Source organism: Lissotriton helveticus, chromosome 11 (assembly GCF_964261635.1).
Source record: "Lissotriton helveticus chromosome 11, aLisHel1.1, whole genome shotgun sequence".
NCBI classification, from domain to species: Eukaryota; Metazoa; Chordata; class Amphibia; order Caudata; family Salamandridae; genus Lissotriton; species Lissotriton helveticus.
The window spans coordinates 933,898,870-933,923,094 of NC_136072.1; the positions used below are offsets into that span (position 1 = coordinate 933,898,870).

General features: G+C 45.7%; 1 protein-coding gene across 1 annotated transcript in view; it reads right to left on the reverse strand.

Annotated features, from left to right (window-relative positions):
* Positions 1-24,024, reverse strand: part of LOC144792308 (2'-5'-oligoadenylate synthase 1-like) — a 127,832-nt gene extending 103,808 nt beyond the window's left edge. The window contains exon 1 of the mRNA XM_078667257.1: positions 22,932-24,024. Coding sequence (XP_078523383.1) covers positions 22,932-23,156 — 225 coding nt within the window. The 5' untranslated portion in view covers positions 23,157-24,024. The remainder of the gene's footprint in view (positions 1-22,931) is intronic.
* Between the last annotated feature and the right edge of the window lie 201 nt (positions 24,025-24,225).

Genomic DNA, 24,225 nt, shown 5'->3' on the forward strand with positions numbered 1-24,225 from the left:
ACAAAAGGGTGCTGATTATACAATCCTGAGCATTGAGAAACTCGAGAGATTACCAGTGACAATGTCAGATTGACCTGTCAGTGAATGGATAATACATGGGATAATTAATATTCCAATATCTACCTTCAGGTTTCAATACTGCCAAAAATATATACAGGCTGGCATGTACGAAAAATTAGGAAAAGGGTACATTAAAACAACATGGAACTTGCCCTATTCACATGCATGTGTCAGTAATAAAGGACAGAAAGTGTTTCTTAGTGGCAATAATTGTGCAATGTCACTAAGCGGTACACTACTGTGTAATGGAATTAGTTTGCATGGAGCCTGTGAAGGGAACTCAAATAACCTTTCATGTCACCAGCTAGGCGCACCTGCAACAGAGATAGAACCATTCTTTCAAAGACTCTACAGTGGGAGTTACATTCTAATTGTAGATCGCAGATGTTGAAGTCTTATACCCGGGACTCCTTATCTCGTAACTACGACTGCGAAGGTCAAGTGCTGTGGACACTCATTGTTCCCCAGCTCATTTCCAGACAGGGAGGCAAGGGCATGGCCCAACTTGAAAATTACTTCGATTCGAATAGATACTTTAAGCAGAATGAAAACAGTGCTTCTTCAGACGCCGACCAGGCTCACGTCATCAAAAGAAACGTATGATCTCCTAGTCGCAAGGACGACTGCAGAGATTCACTCTTTGTTATCAACTAATTCCCCCATACATTTCGCAGAAATCCTGAATGAAATCTTAAATATTTCTGATACCAGTGGAGTCTCAAAAGTATTTAAGACAGTATTTTCGATGGCATTAACACCATTCAAAGCCATACTGCGTATTTTTCCAGATTTCGTCCATTCGATTTTTGGCGGACTTCCCCTCATTTTGGGACTAATTGCAGGAATCCTATTCTTGGTCCTAATATTTCCTTATGGCAAACCGTGTCACAGACAAAACACCTGCGACAAGGGAAGAAACAATCTGTGCCATTGGATACCGGGACCGGATATCAAAAATCCTGGGACTATCCCGGCTTAGAGACCTGAACATGACTTGGTTTCTTTCATTTCGACCAATGTGGCATCGATGTGTTTTACCTGTATTAAGGTGCCTGCTATGCGGAGAAGAATGCGTGTTAGACACCTGTCTGACGCTACAATCGGATGCGCCAATGGATGCAGAAACATTGTTGAGTCCAATAAAGGCTCATGCTTTGTGCTGCCCTCAACGGCTACCAATCCTGATGACGGCATTCGTGGAAGCTTCACCACTACGATTAAGGGGTAGTGAAGTTCAAGATTAAAGCAGCATCGATCAGGTACGACCTTCTGTCAGCAATCCAATTCAGAACGTCAATGGAGATAATCATGCGCACGAATGCATGGTTACACCTTTTTCCGAGTTAGTGGAACTCTCCCAGGAAGCTGTTGACAGCTTTTTCGACAGTCTAAATGATATGATGTTCTCACCAGAGCAGAAATAGAGACTTTTGAGCAAGCTAGCACACGGCGTTCCCAACACCCTGAATTTGGCCTTCAACTTTAATAATAAAGTCACATGAACAATTTTCCCTCCAGTTCACGGACAGCAATTTTTTCAGCAGCCCCAAAATATTTTTGCATATTTTGCGGGACACTTATCTTCTGCTTAAAGTAAGAACTATTCTTAGAGAACTAAAATTTCTAATTTTAGATAGTTTATAGACATTAGCTGCCCGCTGGTATGTTCATAATTATTCTTATTCTGTGATGAAATGGTCTCGAACCTTTTTTCTGTATTAAGAGCCATTTCATGTGTAAATTCTCATATACAAATTAGTAATAATGTATAGATATGCGTGATTACTTTAGCATTATTCTACAGCTTGAGTGCATATATTACTTATGACTGCATTTTTTTCGTATATTTGATAATTTCAAAATGCATTTATGTATTTTGGGGTGGTAAGGTATACACTATACTCTACAGTATGTTTTACTATGCCTAGATTAGTAAATATGTCCACAGTTAGCGTGGAGTGGGTGTGATGTATTCCTATAGGTTCTGTATCGATCCCCCTATTCCTGACCCTATTCTGGTTAACAAGTTAATTAGCAGCCAGCCCATGATGCAGAAAACCCCCATGATGCAGGAACCGTTATCTGATTAAGCCACACTACGGCACAGGAACGTGTTATCTGATTAGGTCATAACGCTTGCCATCTAATTAGACAAGCGATATTCCTCCAGCCCCTGATAAGGCATACGGAGTTCTCAAAACAAATCAAACCTATGACAGACCTGGGAAAAACCCTGCGGCCATTGTTTTGATTTCATCGAGAACTTCAGCAAAAGAATGCGCTAACGACCAAGTCGTATGACATCCTTATTGACGTATCTATGTCCATCCTTACGTCAATCTCGGCACCTTAAAGGTATAAATATTACCGATATTGCCCTATGCAAACACACGCGGTGGTGACGAGATCGGAGCAGCCAGACTTGCCGAAGCCCAGAGCAGAGCAGACCCCGCTGGCGCAGCCCCGCCTTCCTGACGCGCTGAGAACGAGAAGCTGCCTTTTCTCCTGCCGAGAAATCCAGCTCCGGCGCTTCCGGGTAGCCCTCGCAGGCAGCCTGGAATATCGAGACCAGAGACGAGAGATACCATCCCTCATTCATCCTAGATTCCAGGTACAGAACTGAATAACCCCTCGCAGAGAATTCTTTAGTCAGTCACTTGGCAAAACAAACTTAACTTAAACTGTAACTTTCTATCCCCGCCCACGTATTAGGCTTAGGTCAGGTACACGGGGTAGGCGTAGCTAGAAACACCAGTTGAGTACGATTAGTCAAATGTAAATGTGTATGTATCTATTTTATTCATTTTAAACCTTCATATGGCTTAGAAACCATATAAATGTTTTTACAGTATTATTTTATACTTCTGCTTTTAATGTATGCACTTTACTTAACCATAAGTATTGCAATAATATCGATCCATTTCTCTTGTATGAGAAAAGAGACTGATCAATAAACAACATCTTTTATTGAACACGCCCGTCTCTTCCTTTTCTCTACAATCTGGTGAGACTAAGAATGCACGTACTGACTGAGTAAAATAAGTCGTCTTTTGTTTTCACACGACTCTAGAGATACACTCTTGATTAGGGGAGAGCAAAGTTGTCATGTTCTATGGTTGTCAGAAACTAAGGGCCAGATGTAGGTAAATTTCATTTTACCACCTCTTAAATACCGCATCATACCGACTCGGTATTTAAGAAGTGGTAAAATAAAAGTACCGAGATGTAGGTAAATACAGATGTGCATTTACCGATTCGGAAACAATCGGTATTTACCGATGCGGTAAATACCGACCGGTAAATGCCCATTCATTCCTATGGGCTTTGAAGCCCATAGGAATGATTGGGCATTTACCGGTCGGTATTTACCGCATCGGTAAATACCGATTGACACAAGGGTGCAGGGGGTGTCACTTTGACACCCTCTGGCACCCCCAAAAGAGGCTCGGGTGCCATGTGGCAGGCATACCTGCCCTAAGGGCAGGTCTGCCTGTCATATGGCATAGGTGTGCATGCACACATGTGCAAGCACACCAGAATCGGTATTTTACCATCAAATAGTTTTTGATGGTAAAATACCGATTTTTTTATGCTTGTGGGACTCAGAAGAGTCCCACCTACATATCAATTTTCCCGATTCCGTAAAAATACCAACTCGGTATTTTACATAATCGGTCTGTAAAATACAGGGCCCTACATCTCAAATTGCATTTACCGGTCGGTAACGGCCGAATTCGGCCGTTACCGACCGGTAAATGCCTACCTACATCTGGCCCTAAATCCCTTCTTGTCTATCCAGGGAGGTTCAACTCCTCCTTGCCTATTCGAGAAAGTTTCTAGTGAACTCTGAGCTAGCTGGCAAACCCAAAACTTTAAGTCTAATATCGACAGTAGTAGACCTAGTTAACGTCTGGTCTAGGCCTATACTATTGAAGGTATTATTCCAATGCGCAGAGCCTATTGGGATAATAGGAACTACACTACAACGGCAATGAATACAGCACCGGCAAAACATCTTCTATTAATAAATTGTAGCAGCCAAGTGAGTTAGCAGTAGCTATTTACCTCAGCCACTGTCAGCCCCCAAGCCCAGGACCAGCATGCATGACACAGCGCGCTGCAACTATTTTTGTTTAATCAGCATAATTATCCGTGAGGAGCTCTCAGCTGCTGTCCCATTTATGCGTGACTTTGCATTTTTGCTGTCCCATTTATGCGTGACTTTGCATTTCAGTGCGGTGATGCGGACCACCGCACCGAAATGAGTTAGTCACGGCTGATGTGTGATACTTGGTAGGGCTGTCACTTAAGAATATATAGGATAGTACTATTATAATATACAGAACTGGTCCTATATATTCTTTAGGGAGAAGGTCTTCTGTTTCAGAGGATCGTGCCACGTCTGCGGTTTACGCTGCCCAGGAGATCAATGCTTATCATGGTTTGACCCTGTCCTTCTAATGTTTGTCACAATGTAAGACTTATATGACACATTTGAGTAGAAATACAGGCTGTTCCTATGTACTATTGGTAATTTCGCCGATTTGAAGTTGAGAAAAGCTTGTTTTCTTTTATTACGGATCATGTAATAGGATTATACTTATCCTACTAATTAAATCCTATTGACATACTACTGAACACATAAGACATGGAAGCGACAGGAAGCGACCATTGAACCTTACATTGTAGATTAGATCAGGCTTGGTCCTTAATACTGTCCGGATATCTGTGATATATAAACTTTCTATGCCTTGAAAAAGTCTTTTTGTTAAGACGAAACACGTGTCGGCAAGTCGTGTGCTGGGAGCTTTTAATTAAGCACAGTGATTTTTTGGGAATAAAAGGATTATCAAAGAATAAGACTGCTATATGTCCTAGATTCTTATATTTTGGATTAATGGTGTTGGAAAACTTTGTCTTTATCTGAACTGAATGGGGTTACGCTTACCCGTGAATATGAAATATATGTTTATGACTAGAGTATAATAAGTGGTGTGCTGTCAATAGAGACCTATTGGCTATGCCAATGTTTGTTACTAGTCTTTGTGCTTCACGCATTTGTGTAGCTACTTAAAACTTGAGAAATAACAAAAAACAAAAACAAACATTTTCGAGAAACTCACAAATGGCCCCTTCATTTAGTGCAGAGGTCTTCAAACTGTGGGGCGCGCCCCCCTGGGGGTCCGTGGAGGCATTCCCAGGGGGGCGCAAATGCTTCACTAAGTACTTGTAATTAACGATGATGCCCTGAAAGCGCTTCCTTTGTTTATATTGTTTCCAGGCCGTCCTCATTTACATGAAGCAGTCGAGGATAGGAGTGCCATCTTTCACGGTGAAAGCTTGACATCTGTTCACGTGTTAAGATTCTGCAAAGGCCTGGACATAGGCATTCATTCTTAACATGGCTTTTCTGTCTACCTACTTTCGATTTCATTCAGAGGTCATTAGGGCAGCAGTAGAACACATTTTAAAGTGTTTGCTTTTAACATTTTCTATTTAAAGTATGTGTTAATAACAGAAAGAAATGCGGGCTGTATGTGATTTTTCTAATATTTGCATGACTTTAAATTACTAGTCATGCCAGCAATTGTGTTCCCGAGTCCTGTGGTTGAGAAGTATTTTGTTACTTTTTTTAAATTCAGGGCAACTGCATAAAGAAACTGAACTTGCTCTTAAATAACTCCTTATATAAAAATAAATCAGTGCAAATTAAATTAATTGTTGGCAAATGCACTCTTTCAGTTATGAAACATTTTTTTTTGTTTAATGCTTTCACTGTAGATGTCTTTTTGTGGGACCAGAGTGAGAGAACTGAATTCAACTTGGCCCAGTGCAGAATACTGACATGCATTTATAGTGGCCTGAGGTCCTAACAAGTAACAGAAAACCCTGAAAATATTTAAGTAATTATTTTTAAGTTGTAACAGCATAAAATAGGCTGGCATACAATAATTTGGTATATATTATGAAAACACATAGTTCCCAAGAATACATTTTCGTAATAGCTAACATAGTGTAGACATTTTTATAAGTCCATTAAAGGACACTTTTTAAAAATCGGCATCCTTACATTATCTTTAAAAAAAGTTATAAATGTTTCTCATCATGAAACTTCAAGTGACTCTTTAAATTAAATCACTTTAGAGCTCTCTCCCCTGACCTCCCACCATCTGCACCTTCCAAGTACTCCAGTTCACCATTAACAATTCAGGGATTGTTGCTTTTAACAAAATATATGGGAACTGTTTTGCAAAATTAAAAACACCTTAGTCCCCGTACACCTTGCCAATTTTAACCACTGTTTTCATTCAGATGTCCTCTCAGGTGATTAGAGAGGGTGGGAAGAAGGAGGCCAACAGGGTCATATTCAGATCCTTGATTGTCATGACCTCTTGGACCTCAGACTAATGGCTCAGGAAAAAGCGGACTAGATCAAAATCCATGGATAGTCAGAGATGATCCTGAAAAAAAGCACTATATATGGTCTATTTTTTTAAAGTCACAAATGGACCGAGACAGCTGTTCCACTTCCTGAATGAGATACTCTGAAGAAGGTTTTGAGAAATGTGGATTCATAATTTTTTTTATTTTTATTTCCATTACTACCATTAAGCAACTGGTGCATTGGCACTGGGGCATTGGTGTGAGGAGTCATTACACCCCAATTAAGGATATGTCACTAGCAAAAAAGGGGGAAGAAGGGAGCCATTTTCCTGGTTGGTATTGGGGCCCCATGCTGCACAGGGAACAGGTCCCAAGCAACAGAGGGGACGAAATGTGGGACTTTTCCTTTTTGTTTTACAGAAAAGAGCAGGCAGCCTGCTTTAGGCCTCATGTCTATCAGAAAGAGCCCAGTACTGTGGGCAGAGGTACAGGTACAATTGCTCCTGCAGGTGCAGTGTCACCGGGTCCCAAGTGTGTGAGGTGCTAACTAAGCCCCTATTATGGCTTTTTTACCATCATTTCTGTCTTATATTAGGGCTCAATGCTCCCTTGTTGTGCCAGTGTTGCTTTGAGCATTGAACCAATGGCACCAGAGAGAAGAACATTGAAGCAGAGGAGATACCTTAGCTAAGGCCTCAGAGATAGAAAGGCGGATAGTGGGTTAACAAGGGGCAGAGGAGACGCCCTGCTTCACAAGGCATTAGCTCTTATTAGTAAGGCAGATGCAGTGGTGCCCTGCCCAAGAGTGTGAAGGTCCCCCTGCTCACAGTTATGACAGTCTTACTTTAGAATAGAGGCGTGCTGGATAGCCATTGCTGCAAAGAGGCGAAAAACACATGGGATCTAATTTGTTCTGAAAGAGACAGTCTGTTTCAAAATTAGGTTGATGGCCATGCTTGGTGGGAAAGGGGTGAAAGAGTCAGAGGAGATACCCTGCTACTCAGGGCTGCCGGGAGTAGTTTTTTCTTCTATTTCAGGTTTTGTAGTATATTTTCTCAAATGTCTCACATTTAGTGTGGGTTATGACATACTAAAAAACTGCCCATGAAATGATCTCGTACACATCACTCCCTGTGCTCAGCGCTGCTCTTCTTGCTTTCTACAGTCTTTTCATAAAATTTTGGAGGGGGCCCCGACTTCAAAATATTTTGGGAGGGGGGGGGGCTCATGGTAAAAAAGTTTGAAGACCTCTGATTTAGTGAATGGAACCCCATGTGAAATTGACGATCGATTCATCCATACTGTATAGCATGCCCTGATTTTTTATACTGTTTTATATAGTGCATAGTTATTTTGTCTGTGGGCCACATGTGGATATCTGCAGCAGGCACATCACCCTCAGCCTCAGGCCTATTTCTCTCATCTGACAAACTACTGTCTAAACCCCATTAGAGATCTTACTAGGATTTGATACTGGAACCTGCTGGTTTAACCACACAGTGCCGTATTAGAACACATTCAGCATCTGAGGGGCCTATAGGGCAATCAGGCAGTGCCTGGTGGTCTGCTCTCACAAGTCAGTGTGTGAGCGCAGTTGTCACCAGACAATTATGTGACTATCATCAGGAGAAAAGCTTTAGCTACGCCCACAGTTTGGGAGGCAGGATTACATAGATTGGGCAGACATTGTGTGCTTCCACAAAAAAAAAGTGCTTGCCCTCCACACAGCTGTGGTAATTTTGTTTATTTATCCAGCTGGTTGAGCTTGACCTTTCAGGGGCACATTCACGACATTGCAATGCTATGTAAGTGTCTTAGACAACTAGATAATGTATGGTGTTTTTTCCTGGCAGAAGCACAGATGGCAGGAGGGTAGTCATTAACCTATGTGTGGCTCTACAACAGCCAGCTGAGCTTTTAACCTACACCAATATTATTCTACAATTCTTTGCTTCCATACAAATGCGTATCCATTCCCATGCTATCTCCTTATAATACTTCATATTACCATACAGCATTCCTATAAAGCCAGACCTATTGCTTCTTTGTCTGTTTGTGAGCCTGTGTAATGATCTGCTGGGCCAGCTTTCCCTGATATTTTCCTGATATTAAACAAACATTGCCTGCAGCAAGCTCAAATCCACGCAGTCTTTCATTCTTTCGAAAAAAACGCATAAAGCTCATCTTTACAACAACTTCAAAACTGCGCCAATTTGCTAAATTGTCAAATTGCAAACATGGGACACTATTTTGGCTATCTGATTTGTTAATGAGGGCCACTTTTGGTGCCTGGATGTGAGGAGGAACGAGTTTCCGGGAAGGACTCCACCTGGGACGACAATTTAGGCCACAAAAGCGAGACATACTGCGCTCCAGTGCCTGTGGGGATAGAGATGATCGAGCGGCCACTTCCCCCTGGTGTTCAAATAGAGAGTCAGGAGAATGGCATGGTGCTGAGGAGCAGCGCAGGAGGAAAGATGCGTATGGACCGACACCGGGAACCCCAGGTATGAAGGAGGGGCAAGAGGACTCCACAAGGGATGGAGCAGCAGTGGTCAACTTCGTGGGAAGAAGAACCACTGGAGACGAGGCAGTGGCATGGAGGGAAAGCAAGGCAGTCAGCCCCGCCAAGCATACGGAGGACACCGTGGGACAAGAGTAAGGGTGGGCGGAGCTCGCATAGTTGTACTCTGCGGAATTTCACAGAGTTACTGGAAAACTCTGAAATTCTGTGGAGTTCCGTGGCCTGGCAGTCGCTTTCCAACGTTAGGTTGGAGGAGAAGTGAGTCCAGGATGAATGAGTCACCAGTACTCTGCTAGTGCACCCGGTGGACAGGGAAGTGACACAGATGCCCGGGTTCTCAATGCTATGGCCCAGGAGACAACTTATGGCCAGAGACAAGGGCCGGGGGTTGCACATGCATTTTGGTGTGGGTTGTGGGGCACACAAACAGCCCAAACAGCACACGAACGCTAGCGGTTGCACACGTTCTCCTTAAATGCACATAGAAAGGAAGAAACATGCCTTTTGGTGGTGGTGGCACAGGTGTATGGTGACATGAAGTGAGTACTGAGCTGATCCTTTGTTTGTTGTTTGGGTTTCTTATTGAGGGAGATCGTGTCACTGTATGGTCCTGAATGCTTGGGAGAAGAACCTAGAGTGGGAGAAAGGAAAGACCAAGGCAAAGAGTGACCTGAATACCCACGCCTGGCGATGCTACCAGTTTAGACTGTTGTTTAAACCATTGATACCCGAACCCTTACCACAGAAATATGTGTAGAAATGCTGCTGTGTTCCCTCCTCGCCGTTCACTATTAGACTGGGCCTATTTTCTGTCCCAGTTCGACCCTGTAGAACATTAATATTTCATCCAACTGCAAGAATATTATACGTTCTATGTAAGAAGTAAACACAAACTTATCTATGCACATACATGTATGTACTATGGGCCTCATTACAATGAATCGGCAGCACCACAAGTCTTTTTGCTTCCCTGCCCTACGACAAGAAGGAAGGGCAGGAATGCACTGTATTTGAAAGATGCAGTCTATTTCTGTCCTTTCTGGCGGTTGACAATTTGGTGCCTAGCGCCAATGTAAGCAACCTTGCACCATGGTGCAAGGATGTCTGCGTTGTTGCAAGGATTGTTTTTATGCAGTAAGGGACACCTTTCTGCATAAAACAATCCATGGAGGTTTTTTTCATTTTTAGGTCTCGGACCGTAGGCTGCGCTTGCGCAGTCTCGCTCTGAGATTTAATGTTTCTTTGTATGGGGGCTTTAACCTGCCCCTCTTCTCCATTGGCTGGCTTCCTAAATGGAGGCCAGCCATTGGAGGAGAGGGGCATCACTCCCTTTAAGCCCCGTCTTTTTTGGATTCGGGGGCGTTTTTTTTCTCTTCTTTCTATTTTCTTTCTCTCCTCTTCCCATTGGCTAGAATTTTACATTCCTGCTAATAGGAAGAGGAGAGAAAGAAAACCACGCCCCCGAATGCGAAAAGGACTGTGCTTTCTCCGAGGCATTCCTGCTAATGCCTCGGAGAAACGTGGCGGTGTTGGACTACCCTCCTGATGGCTTGTTACTCTGTACATTACTAGATTGACAAAACCTTACAACAACCATTGTTATTCCAGTACTGTCTATGTGCATAAACAACACGTATTTCTACCAGGGCACCACAGCCTTCGTATGCAAGCATTTCCGTAGTTCCAGTACTGATATCCACGCACACACAACGCTGCAGATGCAACTCACTCCCGCCTTGTAATGCTATTCCGCTTCCACAACCCGTTCACACTGGGCTCTGCTAATGCGACTCAACCCGGAAAGGCAAAAGCCACCGCCATTCAAGTAATGAGGCCCACACACAGCTCTGCTGATACGCCTTAATCTGACTCATTCTGGGGCTGCTGGCGGGTACTATGTTGTAATGTTCAACATACTGCCCTGCCCATGCTGCCTTTGTGATAACAGAGCTGGTCACCGGGAACTCTCTGATGCCAGGCTACAGGCAGCGCGGGCTCCGGCAGGAGCTGCCCGCTCTGCAGAGGATAAAAAGGCTCACGCTCCGGCTACACGCACGTGCTGAGCGGCGCAGGGCGCAGAGCGCGCGGCCCGTCTGAAGCTGGGCCACTTACAGCTGTGCCAGCCGGGCTGTTGACCCGCGAGTTGCGCCGCAGCTGGCAGAGAGCTTTGTTTCCTCTTTGCTGGGCCGCCAGGAATCGCTCTCTGATTGTAGCACTGCATCTGCTTGTTACTGATTAGTTTTGCAAAGCCAGCGCGATAAGCCCCTTCGCACTTGAAAAGCGCGAGATTGGGAGGAGGGTGAAGAGCCCTCGGGAACACCTGTGTGATGTGAAGGACCTCAGACGTCAGCAGACCTGGCGCTCCCTGGGCCATGCGAACAAGGAATTTATACCCCTTCTGCCAAGCAACGACGCCTCAGTGCACGTGCCTGGCACCACCTCTACCAGTTATCACGAGGTCTGACAATCCGCGCTCACTCCCAACCCGATGGAGAGCAATACTGATGTCCACATAGGCCTGGTGCCTGTCACTACCAGACTCCTAAGTAATATTAGTCTAGCACCACTGTACTTACTTTGGCCTAGTGCACCCTCTGCCAAGCTTCCCTAGGTCTTCGTATGCCAGGCTGCTATGGCAGACCACCGACTAGCAAGGGCCTGGCACGCTGCGCATCCTGCTGAGCAAAACTAACATCCAACATGGCCCAAAAGCTTCTCTGCCACTAACCAAACTTGGACACTGCAGCCTCTATGCCCATCTGTCAATTTTTGCTTCATAGTCCACAGCATAGTTACCTAGTTTATATGTCCCTCGCTTACATTGGTCTATCAGTCTAAACGTAAACATTTCGGGTGTAAACCTATGAGCCAACTTCCGGTGGTCTCTGGTCTGCTTTGGTCATGCGGGAGAACTTTCTTTAAGTGTACTTTCCGGAGTTTCTTGAGACTTCACAAGCCAACGTCTCTCTCTGCAGGGGAGAACCCTGCCCTTGCGGGATACACTTAACGAACGCAAACTCATTTTTCAGAGTGGACTCACTGTATGAGGGGGCACTTCCCGCCTCTACCAAGGTGCCTGGACTCCCTTGCTGTGTGCGCTGCCTGCTGGGCTGGGGGCGGGGCTCCCCATGGCTCCCGAGCTGGAGGTTCAGGTATCACAGCGGTAAACAAAGCGCCAAGTGTCCCCGCCGCTTCACAATGGGCAGCTCTGATTGCGCCATTTGTTTAAAACCAGAGCGCTCCCGGCTCAGCAGCTGTTTCTATTTTTTCACACGACCTCGGGAGAGAAGACAACGTATGTTGGCTGGAGAGACACAAACACCCTCGACCCCTCCCCGGCATCGCGGATGGTGTCACCATGAATATTGCAACAGTTGTCCTTTTCCAGTACATCCATTCACTGCGCATCTTGGTGGACCGTCGCAGCTCCTGGGCTTTTTTTCGTATTTAGCTTTGTAGGCGTTAGTCCTGCCAGAGCGTCTCGAGTGAAAGAGCTACTCACAAGAGACAGAAGCTAACCCTGTCAGAGCACGCTGTAGGACAGAGCTGCTCTCAAGAGACAGTACCCCGTTCGTGCCGGACCCTGCTGTGGGACAGAGTATCTCACAGCGGCCAGGAACCGAGCACGGCTTACAAGAGCCCTGCCTCCTGGACCCTGAGCATGCCATGGGGCTAAGCCCGCCACGAGCCCAAGGCGCCTAGAAAACACCAGGAGCTTGATGCGCTGTTTGGAGAGGAGAGCCTCACTTACTGGAGGCTGCGACACGCCCAGGTACTGTCCTCGAGCTGCTTCTGGTGGCGAGAGCACCAGCTGCGCTATGAGCTATTGTGGTATCTGTCTATGTCCCTTCTCAGTGCATTTAACTCGCTGAAAACATCATTCATATTTCGCACAGTGCTTCATTTGTTAGGCCATGTATATGACATGGTGTGTTATCTAAACAGTGAGCCTCCTGGTTACCAGGGCATCGCTCCGGAGCTTCTCCTCTTCCAGCTCGGCTCTTCATTCCGACTAGGTCCGCGCAGAGGCAGAGAGGCAGCACACAGAGCGATCTCACCTTCCCGGGCACTCTGGGGCAAAGCAGGCCCCCTCCTACCCCCGCAGGGCGTCAGCTGCACCGGGTGGCACACTTGCCCCTTTCAAACATGCTGGCAGTCCGTCTCTGTTTTATAGAGTATATTGGTAAGTAGTGTGTTTACATTCACACCTGGTTTCTGCCACAGTTAATTGAAGTCAAAAGTGCGGGCAAATTAAATCAGAGTGTTGCAACAGTGCTCACCTCTGTTTCTTGTCTTGGTGCTCCTGGAATTTTGCATTTTTCCTCACTGGTGCTGTCGTATGATCCTGCGCATGGATTTAGGTACACCATGGACATAACTCAATAAAGCAAGTAAGGGGAATGGGCAAATACCATCTGGGTTATCCGAGCAAGTCTAGTGAATACCTCCCTCCACAGTATTGCTACCTTAGGACACGTCCACGCCATATGTGCGAAATCTGTGCTCTCAATGCAGTGCTTTAGGCCCTCTGACATGCCAGTGGAATCAATGCGGGCCAGCGCTGCAGGTGTGTGTGTGTGGCTCTGTCTGTGTGTGTGTGTGTGGCTCTGTCTGTCTGTGTGTGTGTGTGGCTCTGTCTGTCTGTGTGTGTGTGTGGCTCTGTCTGTGTGTGTGTGTGTGGCTCTGTCTGTGTGTGTGTGGCTCTGTCTGTCTGTGTGTGTGGCTCTTTGGGTGTGTGTGTGTGGCTCTGTCTGTGCGTGTGTGGCTCTGTCTGTGTGTGTGTGGCTGTGTGGGTAGCTTTTTTTTAGGTGGCTCTATGTGTGGGTGGCTCTGTCTGTGTGAGGGTGGCTCTGTGTGGGTGGCTCTGTCTGTGTGAAGGTGGCTCTGTGTGGGTGGCTCTGTATGTGTGTGTGGGTGGCTTTGTGTGTGTGGCTCTGTGTGTGGGTGCAAATGCAATAGGTCTCGCATTTACGAGCGATTACGCTATTGGCATTGTAAATGACAATGCCATTTATTTATATGTTTTAAAAACAAAACATAAATAAAAATAATGTCATGAGCAATGCCAATAGCTCTAACTTTAACAATGCCGAGACCATTGCATTGTAAATGCTGTTCTATGTGTGATGCAGAATGGAGCCCACATAGAAAGAGTTAAAAACTAGGAAAAATAAAGATATATTTCTCCTTGTTACTCCTCCCCTGGGGAGGTGTACAGTTTTGACCCATTCCAAGGTTACATATCCTTGTAAGTCTGGGAATGTGTCAACACCCATGGGTGTTGCATGGGAAAACTCACTGCAACATCCATGGAATGCCCCCCGACACAGTGTCTAAAAAAAGGTACTTGGCCGCCATTAAAGTGAAAGCATGCTATAGGGCGCTTTTACAAAAAACAAAAAAAAAGCATTTGTTTGTTAAGATGACAAGTAAATGTTTTTTTTGGGGGGGGAAGCGCCCCATCCAGCGATTTCAATTTAATGGCAGCCACGCCCCTTTCTTTAGACATGACTTGTCTAAAGAAAGGTGCGCGGCTGCCATTAAAGTAAAAGTGCGGTATTGGGCGCTTTTACAAAAAAAAAAGCATTTGTTTGTCAAGTTGACAAACACATGTTTTTTTTGTAAATGCTCCCCATGATGCGCTTTCACTTTAATGGTGACCACGCCTCTTTATTTAGACGCAGCTCATCTAAAGAAAGGTGCGTGGCCACCATTAAAGTGAAAGCGTGGTATGGTGCAGTTTTACAAAAAAAAAACATTTGTTTGTAAAGTAGGCCCCATTGGTAAAAAAAAATGTTAAAGTGGGCGCTGTGCTGAAGCTGTAGCACGGCGCCCTTTGGCAAAGCGAACACCCTTGCAGGAAAGCACGGGGTATGGGGGAGGGAAAACATGGCGGCCAGCTAGGGAAGTCGGTCGCGAGTGCCTAAGGGAGCCGTGGCGTGTAGCATGTAGCATGCAGGTCGACTTATACGTGCGGTTTTAGGCTTTAAAAATACGTGCACTCCGCAGTAGAATTTAAGTGTTTATTTACCGACTTTGGGCCCCCAAGTTCTTGGATTATTGCAGCGGCGGCGGTGGTGTATGGCGGCAGTGGACGGAGAGCAGGATCTCGGGCAGAGGGCGTCGGAGGAGGAGGAGCCTCCTGTGAAGCCTGTGGAGCTGCCGGAGGATCTGAGTTACCGTGGTGAGCTCTGGAGCAGAGCAGCGGTAGAGCGAGGCAGAGGAAGACGCGCCGCCGCACGAATTCAATTCAGTGCGGGCGGGGCGGTTGGAAGAGGCGCTGGGACTGGAATTGCAAGGGAGAAAAGCAATGAGGTAGGACAGACTCCCAGTCGACAAAAATGTCAGATTCCTCTGGGAATTGTGGTCAGTAAGGGCGCTGAAGCCAGGGAGGAAGGAGCTCGATTAAAAACCCTTTTAAAAAGTGCAAGTGAAAAGAAAAAAGAAACTGCTCGTATTAAGAGGGAGATAAATAAAAAGATTACAGGGTATGCCTTAAGAAGTGTTGTAAAGGCGGCGGAGGAGCAACTGTGTACTGTACAAAAGGGTCATAGTAAAAACAAAGAAGCAAGTTGCAACAATGCAAAAAAATATATGAGACAAGGCAACAGGACAGGCATACTGGGAAAAAAAAATAGTTGTAAATCCCTCGTTGAATGACTATTTTAAGCCCCTTCCAAAGACTTTAGTGCTCTCATACGGTGGTATCCTGGAAAGCGCTCCACTAGGAATTTCTGGGGGTTTAATAAAAGACCAGGAAACCGGGCAAGAAACACAGGCTGAGGTCATAACTGCCGGGGTTAAGGTGCCCGGGCTGGAGAATAGTTGGGTGGACTGGGCAGGCCACGAGAGCCCAAATAGGTACAAAGTTTTGGAGATGGAAGAAGAAAATCAAGAGGTAGCGAGCCAGGAGGATCCGGGCCCGGGTCCCAGTGTTGTGCGTGGGTGTGGAGGAGAAGATGCCCCCCCCCTCTTGTCAGAGGCACTAAGTGGGGCTGAAAAACAAGAGGGTAGCGCAGAGAGTGAGGCAGACTTTTTGGGAGCTGCGAACTCGGATAGTGCGGTTATAGCCTTACTAAAAAAGTTGGATTTAGATGTACATAGAGGCTTCGAGGAGTCAAAAGCAAATCAAGAGGGGATCAGGGAGGCATGTGGACTGTTGGAGGCGAAGTTTGAGGCTTTGAACACCCGCACAGAAGCACTCGAGGAAGAGATAAAGGAAATTCAGGGTAAGGTTGAGGAGCATAGTAGAGACTTGGAGGAGGTCAGACTTAAGGAAAGAATGTATGAGGAGCGCCTAGAAAAATTAGAAAATATGCAGCGTAGGAACAATCTAAAAATTTTGAAGCTTCCAGAGGGGAAAGAAGGGGAAAGTATAAAAGGCTACATAGTTCATTTATTAAAAACGGAACTGCAGATAGAGGAAACAGAAGAGGAGATTTCTTTGGATATTCAAAGGATACATCGAGACCCCTTTAGACTGAACCCAAATCGACAAAAACCTAGGAGGATTCTGATAAATTTCTTAACTCATAGTTTAAAAGAAAAAATCCTCGCAGCAGCTTTAAAAAAGGGCGCAATAATGGTTGAGGGCACGAGAGTAGAGGTCAGGTCGGATCTTTCTGTGGTGACTGCGAATAGACAGTGGGAGCTTGGCAAAAGAATGGAAGCACTAAAAAATTTGGGGGCCACTGTACAACTGAAGTTCCCAGCCTTCCTTAAAGTCATGTGGAAGAATAAAATGTACACCTTTAGATTTGTAGAAGATGTAGATGTTTTTTTGGAACAGTGTCAGAGCGGGGTACTTTAATAGCCTAGCAGAAAAAGATAGACTAAAACGATGTAAAGTTTTCTGGAAAAAAAAAAAAAAAAAAAAAAATTGCTGTTTTGTATAGGTTCTCTTATGTTAAATTTACTATTCACTATTTTAGTGATAATACACGACCACGACCACCCAATAGGCACTCGAACAGGCCTAGGTTGGGCCTAAGGAAGCTGGATGGGTTTTCCAGGGAGGGGGGGGAGGGGGGGAAAAGGCAGGAGTGTAGGGAAGGGGGATGGGTTAGGTCCGGAGGGACAGGGAGGGAGGGGGGGGCACATAAAAACTTTCTCATAAGCCATCTTTTCACCTGGGTGATGGAAGGAAGTGGGAGGCTCTGGGATGGTGGAGGGTAGTGCAAAGGTGGTAACTTGGATGTCTTGGAATGTAAATGGTCTACGGGTCAAATCCAGAAGAGACAGGATTGTGAAATATTTGAGAGATCTCTCAGTGCATATTATGATTTTGCAGGAGACCCATTTAACAGAGGAGGAGGGTAAGAAATTTCTTGGATCACAACGATGGGTAAAACATGTGTTTTATACACCACAAGTGGCGGTAACTAAAGGTATTGCAGTATTGGTTAGGCAAGGGTTAGATTGTGTTGTTGTCGATAAGGTAGCAGACGTCAAAGGTAGGTGGTTGATTGTGAATTTGATGATAAACGGTCTTATGTATAATGTTATAGGTTATTATGGTCCTAATCAGGATGATGTAGGCCCCCTTGATGAGTTAATTAAGGAAATGATGAGTCTCACAGGCTTGTTTATTCTTGCTGGTGACTTTAATACGGTGCTTGACAAAAATTTAGATAGGTCAGATAACAGTAGGGCTCTGGCTAACAGTAAAATGTCATCAAAAGTTAAGGGTCTGCTAGATCAGTTCGGTCTCTACGATGTATGGAGACAGAGGTCGGGGTCGGTATTAGGATACACGTATTATAACAAAAAATACAATCATAGATCCCGAATTGATTATTTTCTAATAGACTTGAGACTTAAAGATAGAGTGAAACAGATTATACATGTAGGGGTCCATCTATCAGACCATTCAGCGGTCATTTTGGAACTTAAAATAGGAACTAAGGATCTGGGTTCAGTCTGGAGGTTAGACCGAACTGTCCTGTATGATCATGAGGTTATGGAGATCCTCAGGCAGGAAGTCGACGCATTTGTTGAGCAGAATGTGGGTTCAGCAAGGATAGATATTGTATGGGAGGCGGCAAAGGCATTTCTGAGGGGTAGATTGGGAGCAATGGGGGCTAGGAGAAGAAGAGCGTATTATAATACAATAGAGTTTTTAGAGAAAGAAATCAGGCAGAAGGAGGCAGTATTGGTTAACACAGAGAATATCGCGATGAAGGAAAAGACTGTTCAAGAATTGGAACAATTGAAGGTGGAGATAGCTACAGTTGTTAATAACAGGGTGAAAGAGAGATGGGAGGCTGTTAATTTGGCTCACTTTGAGTACGGAGAAAGCTCGAGTAAATTATTAGCCTGGAAAGCAAGGAAAGATCGGATCAGAAACACGATTAAAGAAGTGAAAGAGAGAGAGTCAGGTCGCTTAGTAACAGACACTAAAGATATTGTTGACGCCTTTCATAGCTATTTTGAGGAGGTTTATAGAGAGGATCTGGTCCCAGATAGGTATGAGGTAGAAAAATGGACAAAAGTGCTAGACCCACTACCAGAAGAGCTGCAAGAGTTCTTGAATCAGGAGATTAGACAGGTTGAAGTAGAGGAGGTTATTAAGCAGGCCAAGAAAGGGAAAGCACCAGGTCCGGATGGGCTTCCTGTTGAGGTCTACAAGGAATTGGGTGGGAGTCTGACACCTCTAATAACAAGGCTCTTCAATGAAATTTTTGAAGGGAAGGTGGCTCTTCCTACATCATGGAATGAGGCGAACATTACAGTTATTCCGAAACCTGGGAAATCACCAAAAAATTTGGACTCGTACAGGCCTATATCGCTGTTAAACAGCGATTACAAGTTGTTCGCTAAAATTATGGCAGATAGGCTTGGCACAGTAATTCCCTTTCTCATTCATGAAGACCAGAAAGGGTTTATCAAGGGTAGACATTTAAAAGAGCTAACCTTCTCCCTAATAGCTAGTATTGATGTTGCTGTTACATACAAACTCCCATTGGCGGTAGTTGCTCTCGATGCCGCTAAAGCTTTCGACCGTGTCAATTGGGAGTTTCTAAAGGCCTTAATAACACATCTACGGTTAGGGGTTAACTATGGTATGGTTTTAGCTCAAATATACCAATCACCTACCTCGAGAGTTCTAGTAAACGGGATATTAACTGAGCCAATAAAGATAATGAGAGGCACTAGGCAGGGATGCCCTTTATCCCCTCTTCTGTTTGATTTATATATTGAACCGTTAGCTTCTAGAATTAGAGAGGCAGATATGATTTCCCCCTTTGAGTTTCAGGGATGGACCAGAAAGATTGGTCTTTATGCAGACGACATAGTTATTTTTTCATCAAATTTACATCAAACTTTGGACTCTATAGACTCTATAACGAGAAAATTTGGTAAAGTTTCAGGATATCAGTTAAATGTCGACAAAACAGAAATTATGTCCTGGAACCTGGCAGCTGAAGATATTGTCTGCAAAAAAGAAATAAGATATCTAGGGATTCAAATTACTCAAGACATAAAGGATCTAACTAAAGTAAATGTTGCCAAAGTTAGGAAGGAAATTTCCTCGGATATGAAGGGTTGGTCCCATCTGCCTCTATCAATTTACGGTCGTGTGAATTTGGTAAAAATGATGGCGCTACCTAAGATAACTTTTTTATTTGATGTGCTTCCTCTTATGTTTGAGAAAGAGGGGTTTTCGAGACTGCAGAGTGAAATGGGTTCGTTTATTTGGGCATCTAAGGGATCACGCTTATCTTGGAAGAAAATTAGGAGAAGACTTTTGAAAGGAGGATTGGCTGCACCAGATTTCCAGATATATTCTTGGGCTTTTTTGCTTAAAAACTGTAGAATGCTGCTGGGCACACCAGGGAGCTCGGTTATTGGTGAACTTCTGTCTGCATTGTTGAGAGCTGAGAATATAAGCCAGAATGGTTTTATGTATAAATTTTCCGACCCAAAGTACTTTAAAAAAGTAAGATTAAAAGTTTTGAAAGATATGGCGATGGTTTGGTATAGAATTAGGAGGGCCACAAAAATACCATATTTTAGTGTAAGAGCGCCGATATGGGAATCACCAGGTGCCCCGAGTTGGGCTGAAGATGCGTTGGCAAGAACATTAAAATTAGAGGGACCTCAGAAATGGGGAGACCTGTTTTTAGACCGCACTTTATTGCCATGGAGATACTGCGAACAAGAGTGGGGCTCTATTTTTGCAAAATTTAAATATCTCCAGATACAAAGCTGGGCAATTGGCAAAGAACATTTAATTGGGCAATATAACGAGTTTGAAGAAAAATTGGCATCGGAGATTTCGCTTAAAAAAGAAGTGGCGATGTGGTATTGGGCCTTAGTCGAAATGGAGGATGGAGAGTTCACATTGCCGGAGAACCTGTGGGGAGAGTGCTTGCCGAGGATCGCCACAAAAGACCAATGGCAAGTAACTATGTTGATTCTATATAAGGTGGTAAAACCAGCGAATTTAAGAAGGAATCACTTGTTCACTCTCCACAGGGCGTATTGGTCTCCAAAAAAATTGGCGAAATTTAAAGACGGAGGAATTGTGAGATGCCCTAAATGCAGTAGCCCAAACGAGGATGATATGCACATGTTCATTACTTGCCCAGCGATAAAAGTTTTTTGGGATGATGTAAGTAGATGCTTGTCAACTGTACTGGCCCAACATATTGAGGTAAGCCCTGAACTTGTTATCACACTAAGAGCAGATCTACAAGGTAAGAGCATTGATGATAAAGTCAAATTGGTGTTCTATGCTATATTGTTGGCCCGGAGGGAAATCTGCAAGCTTTGGGTCTCTGCTGATTCTCCGTCAGATCTGTCTTGGATACGAGCCATGAGGGCTGTAGCAAAACTGGATATGGTCAGTCAGTACAAGAAGAGATATAGATTCTGGACTCCTTTTCTAAATTGTTACGGGTGAAGGTTATGGGAATGTTGGTGAAAGCAAAGGTGGAAGAAAGTCCTATGATTAAGTCTCTCCAAATCTTGGTGGAAATACGCTCTCTCGTAGGTCAGTTTTTTAGGGAGTGTACTCCCTCCCAAGAGAGTTAAAATTTCCTATTATATGAGATGAAACCACCCTAGGGTGCCATCGTAAGAGAAAAGGGTGAGGAGGGGCAAATGAGGACAAAAAAAAAAAAAAAAAAAAAAAAAAAAACATTTGTTTGTAAAGTAGGCCCCATTGGTAAAAAAAAATGTTAAAGTGGGCGCTGTGCTGAAACTGTAGCACGGCGCCCTTTGGCAAAGCGAACACCCTTGCAGGAAAGCACTTTGTGCCTTCAATATTGGAAAATCCTTCCAGAAAATAGTGCTCACAGACTGTGATAAAACAGACCATATAACAAGACAAGCCAAAAAGTCCAAGCCTTATGGAAGGTTACAAATGCAAACAAGGCGGTACTAAGGAGCGCCTACTAAGCCTATTCATGAATGAAAGCAACCATTTAGAAATCACAGTAACAGGAGCCAATTGAAAAGATGGGCTAAAAATGGGCGGAGCGTCAAGTGCATACCTGAATACAGAAGCCTTGCAGAGCAGCGCATGCACTGACCAGGGTCGACATAAAAAGCATACGAGAAATACCCCCCGCCCCTCCCTGGCACCCTTCACTCCTAGAATAACGCAAACACAGTGTGGTCAGAGCGTTCACACGACGCACCCCTAGAAATACTTATGACATAGGAATCTGAACTTTACTGGGTTGGTAAGGCGGGGCTCAGGAAAGGTTCTATGAGTTTGGGGGGCCTGGGCAGAAAAGGAATGTGCAAGGCCCCTTTACATGCATCCTGACACATTCAGGGTGGTTTGCCTCTCAATAGATAACCCAGCTCCTGAAGCTGTGTAGTGGAGACCCCACCTGGCCTGCAGCTCCTCGCTCTCAGTCATCTATGAATGTGTGAAATGCTTTTCATCAGAAAGGGTTAAACTGCTGCGAGACAATGGGCGTCCTGTGGTGCCTCTGACTGGGGAGCAGGGCAGGAGGTCTGATCACAGGACAAACCTGCCTAATGTGTCTCCTAGCAAACTGGCCCACTGGAGGGCCCCCTCCACTCACTATACCATGGTCGCGGGGCTCAAGGGATGGTGGCCCCTCCCATGGGCACAATTACAGGAAGACACCTTGCTCTCAAATTAGATGAGCAGGGGTCAGGAGAGGACCAATGTGCCATGGCCTGGCTGTAATGGACTGGTGCGGGCCCCCTGTTTGTGGGGTGAGAGCGCCCCTCCCTCCTTGGGCACTCAGTTGCCCACTCTGCCCCTGCCTAGTGCAGTCTCTGGTGGGGCTCACCTTGCTGATTTAGAGGTATTTCCTTTCCTGAGGGCAGGGTCGGATTGGTAAAGCGGGCACTAGAACAACGGCTGAGGGGCCAGTATTGAAGTTCCAGATGTGGGCTGCTTTTGTGACCGATTTGGGCTGTCTTCGGTGTATTCAGATGTCGCCATCGGCCTAGTGGGGCCCTGAGTGCAGGGCTGGACTGGCGGTAGCGAGCACCGGGTGTTTATCCAGTGGGACGGTTTTGGGCCCCCATACGGCCGCTTTTGTTACAGGGGGGGGCGGCTGGCAACATTGGCCCCCTGCAACAAAATCGGCCAAAACGGCTGTAGCAAACAACTCAGCCACACACCTCCTTCCCCGCAGGGGTGCCAGCCGAGCAGTTTGTCAGGGCTGGTTTCGATTCCCAGTCCGGCCCCGCCTGAGTGGCCTTTCTGGAGACAGATGGGCATCCATTACCTCCCGTTTATCAACAGGCAGAGGTGTCACTCCCTTTCTCTCGCTGGGTGGCCAATTAATGTGTGCATACAGAGCGGGGGCAGGTGGCCTGAGCAGAATTGGCCTCACTTGTTTTCAGGTGTTTATAAAACTTCGCTGAAGCAGTGTTTTGTGCAAAGGCAATATGCAAATGTGGGCACTTTTTTTATCGTGCCCGGGCCGATTTCTAATCCTAATCCAACCGTGCCTGTGGGAGGAGGACTCACCTTCACCACTTTGTGCACCTTTGTGGTCTTGAAGCAGTTCTCTTTCAGGAATGTCGCGATCCTGTCGATGGCGTCTCGCACCTGGGAGTTGAAGGTCTCGTTGGGCTGCAGGCGGTGCTCGATCCAGGCGTCCAGCTTGTTCGCCGGGGTCTGGTAAAGCTCCAGTGCCTTCTGACTCTCCGTGAGTTGCGCCTCTAACGTCACTGGTCCCTGAGTCCACGCCATCCCCGCCGCTGCCGACCCGCGCTGTCTGTTCAAGCTCTGTCTGTCAGTGTCAGTGGCAGTTGTGCAAGGTTCTCGCTGGCGGCTGAACCTGTCACTTTCAAACTCGGACAGGATATTTTGTGTCAGGCTCTCTCTGGCGTCACCCTCCGTCAGCCTCGCACTACACTAACAGTCTCTGTCAGGCTGTCTCTTCAAACCAAAGTCCGCCAGGATTGCTCTCAGGTTACGCCCTCTGTCAGTCTCTCTCTGGATACAGGGCCTGTTACTCTCTTGATGGCGATAGGGTCTGTCAATCTCTCCGGTGAAAGGGTCCGTCAGTCTTTCTGTGTCACGATCTGTCACCCTCTGTCTGGTGAAACCCTCGCCAGGCTAGCTCTAGTGACCCGGCCTGCTAGATTTTTTTATTGTGATAGAGTTCGTCAGTCTCTCTGGTGAAAGGGTCTGTATGTCTCTGTCTGTCATAGGGTTTGTCACTCCCTCTGGTGACAGCCCCTGCCAGGTTCTCTCAGGTGTCACTGTTTTTTTGCGCTGTCAGGTGTCAAAAGCAGCGAGCCTGACTCTCATGAAAGGGTCTCTAGCGACTTAAGTTCGCTCTGTGACAGACGTTCTCTCTATTGGCAGGGTCTCTCACACTTACTCCCTTGAAAGGTTGTCTCGGGCTCGCTCGTGAGGGGTCTCCCAGTCTCTTTCTTGTGATAGGATCACCCACGTCGTTTTTTGGTGACAGGCTCTCTCTAGTGTCAGAAGTTCTTCCTGGAGACAGTCTCTCTTCCGGAGATCTCTCTGGCTGTCTCTGCTGTCAGACTCTTCCCCGGGACGGAGCTCTCTCTGGTTACAGGTGGCTGGTGCGGTGAGATGCTGTCTCGGGCTGTCTCTCAACTCAAGATGAGATTCGTCAGTGCTCTGCTTTTGAGGCTCGCGGCCAGCCACGCCCCTCAGGGTTGGCTCGGTAGCCGGGAGCCCTTAAGGTGGACCAGTGAGATGACACATGCAGCACCAACAGACACCCGTGAAAAGAACAAACTGGTCGAAGTCACGCGAATTTAGGGAGTCTCATTAAAATAGGACT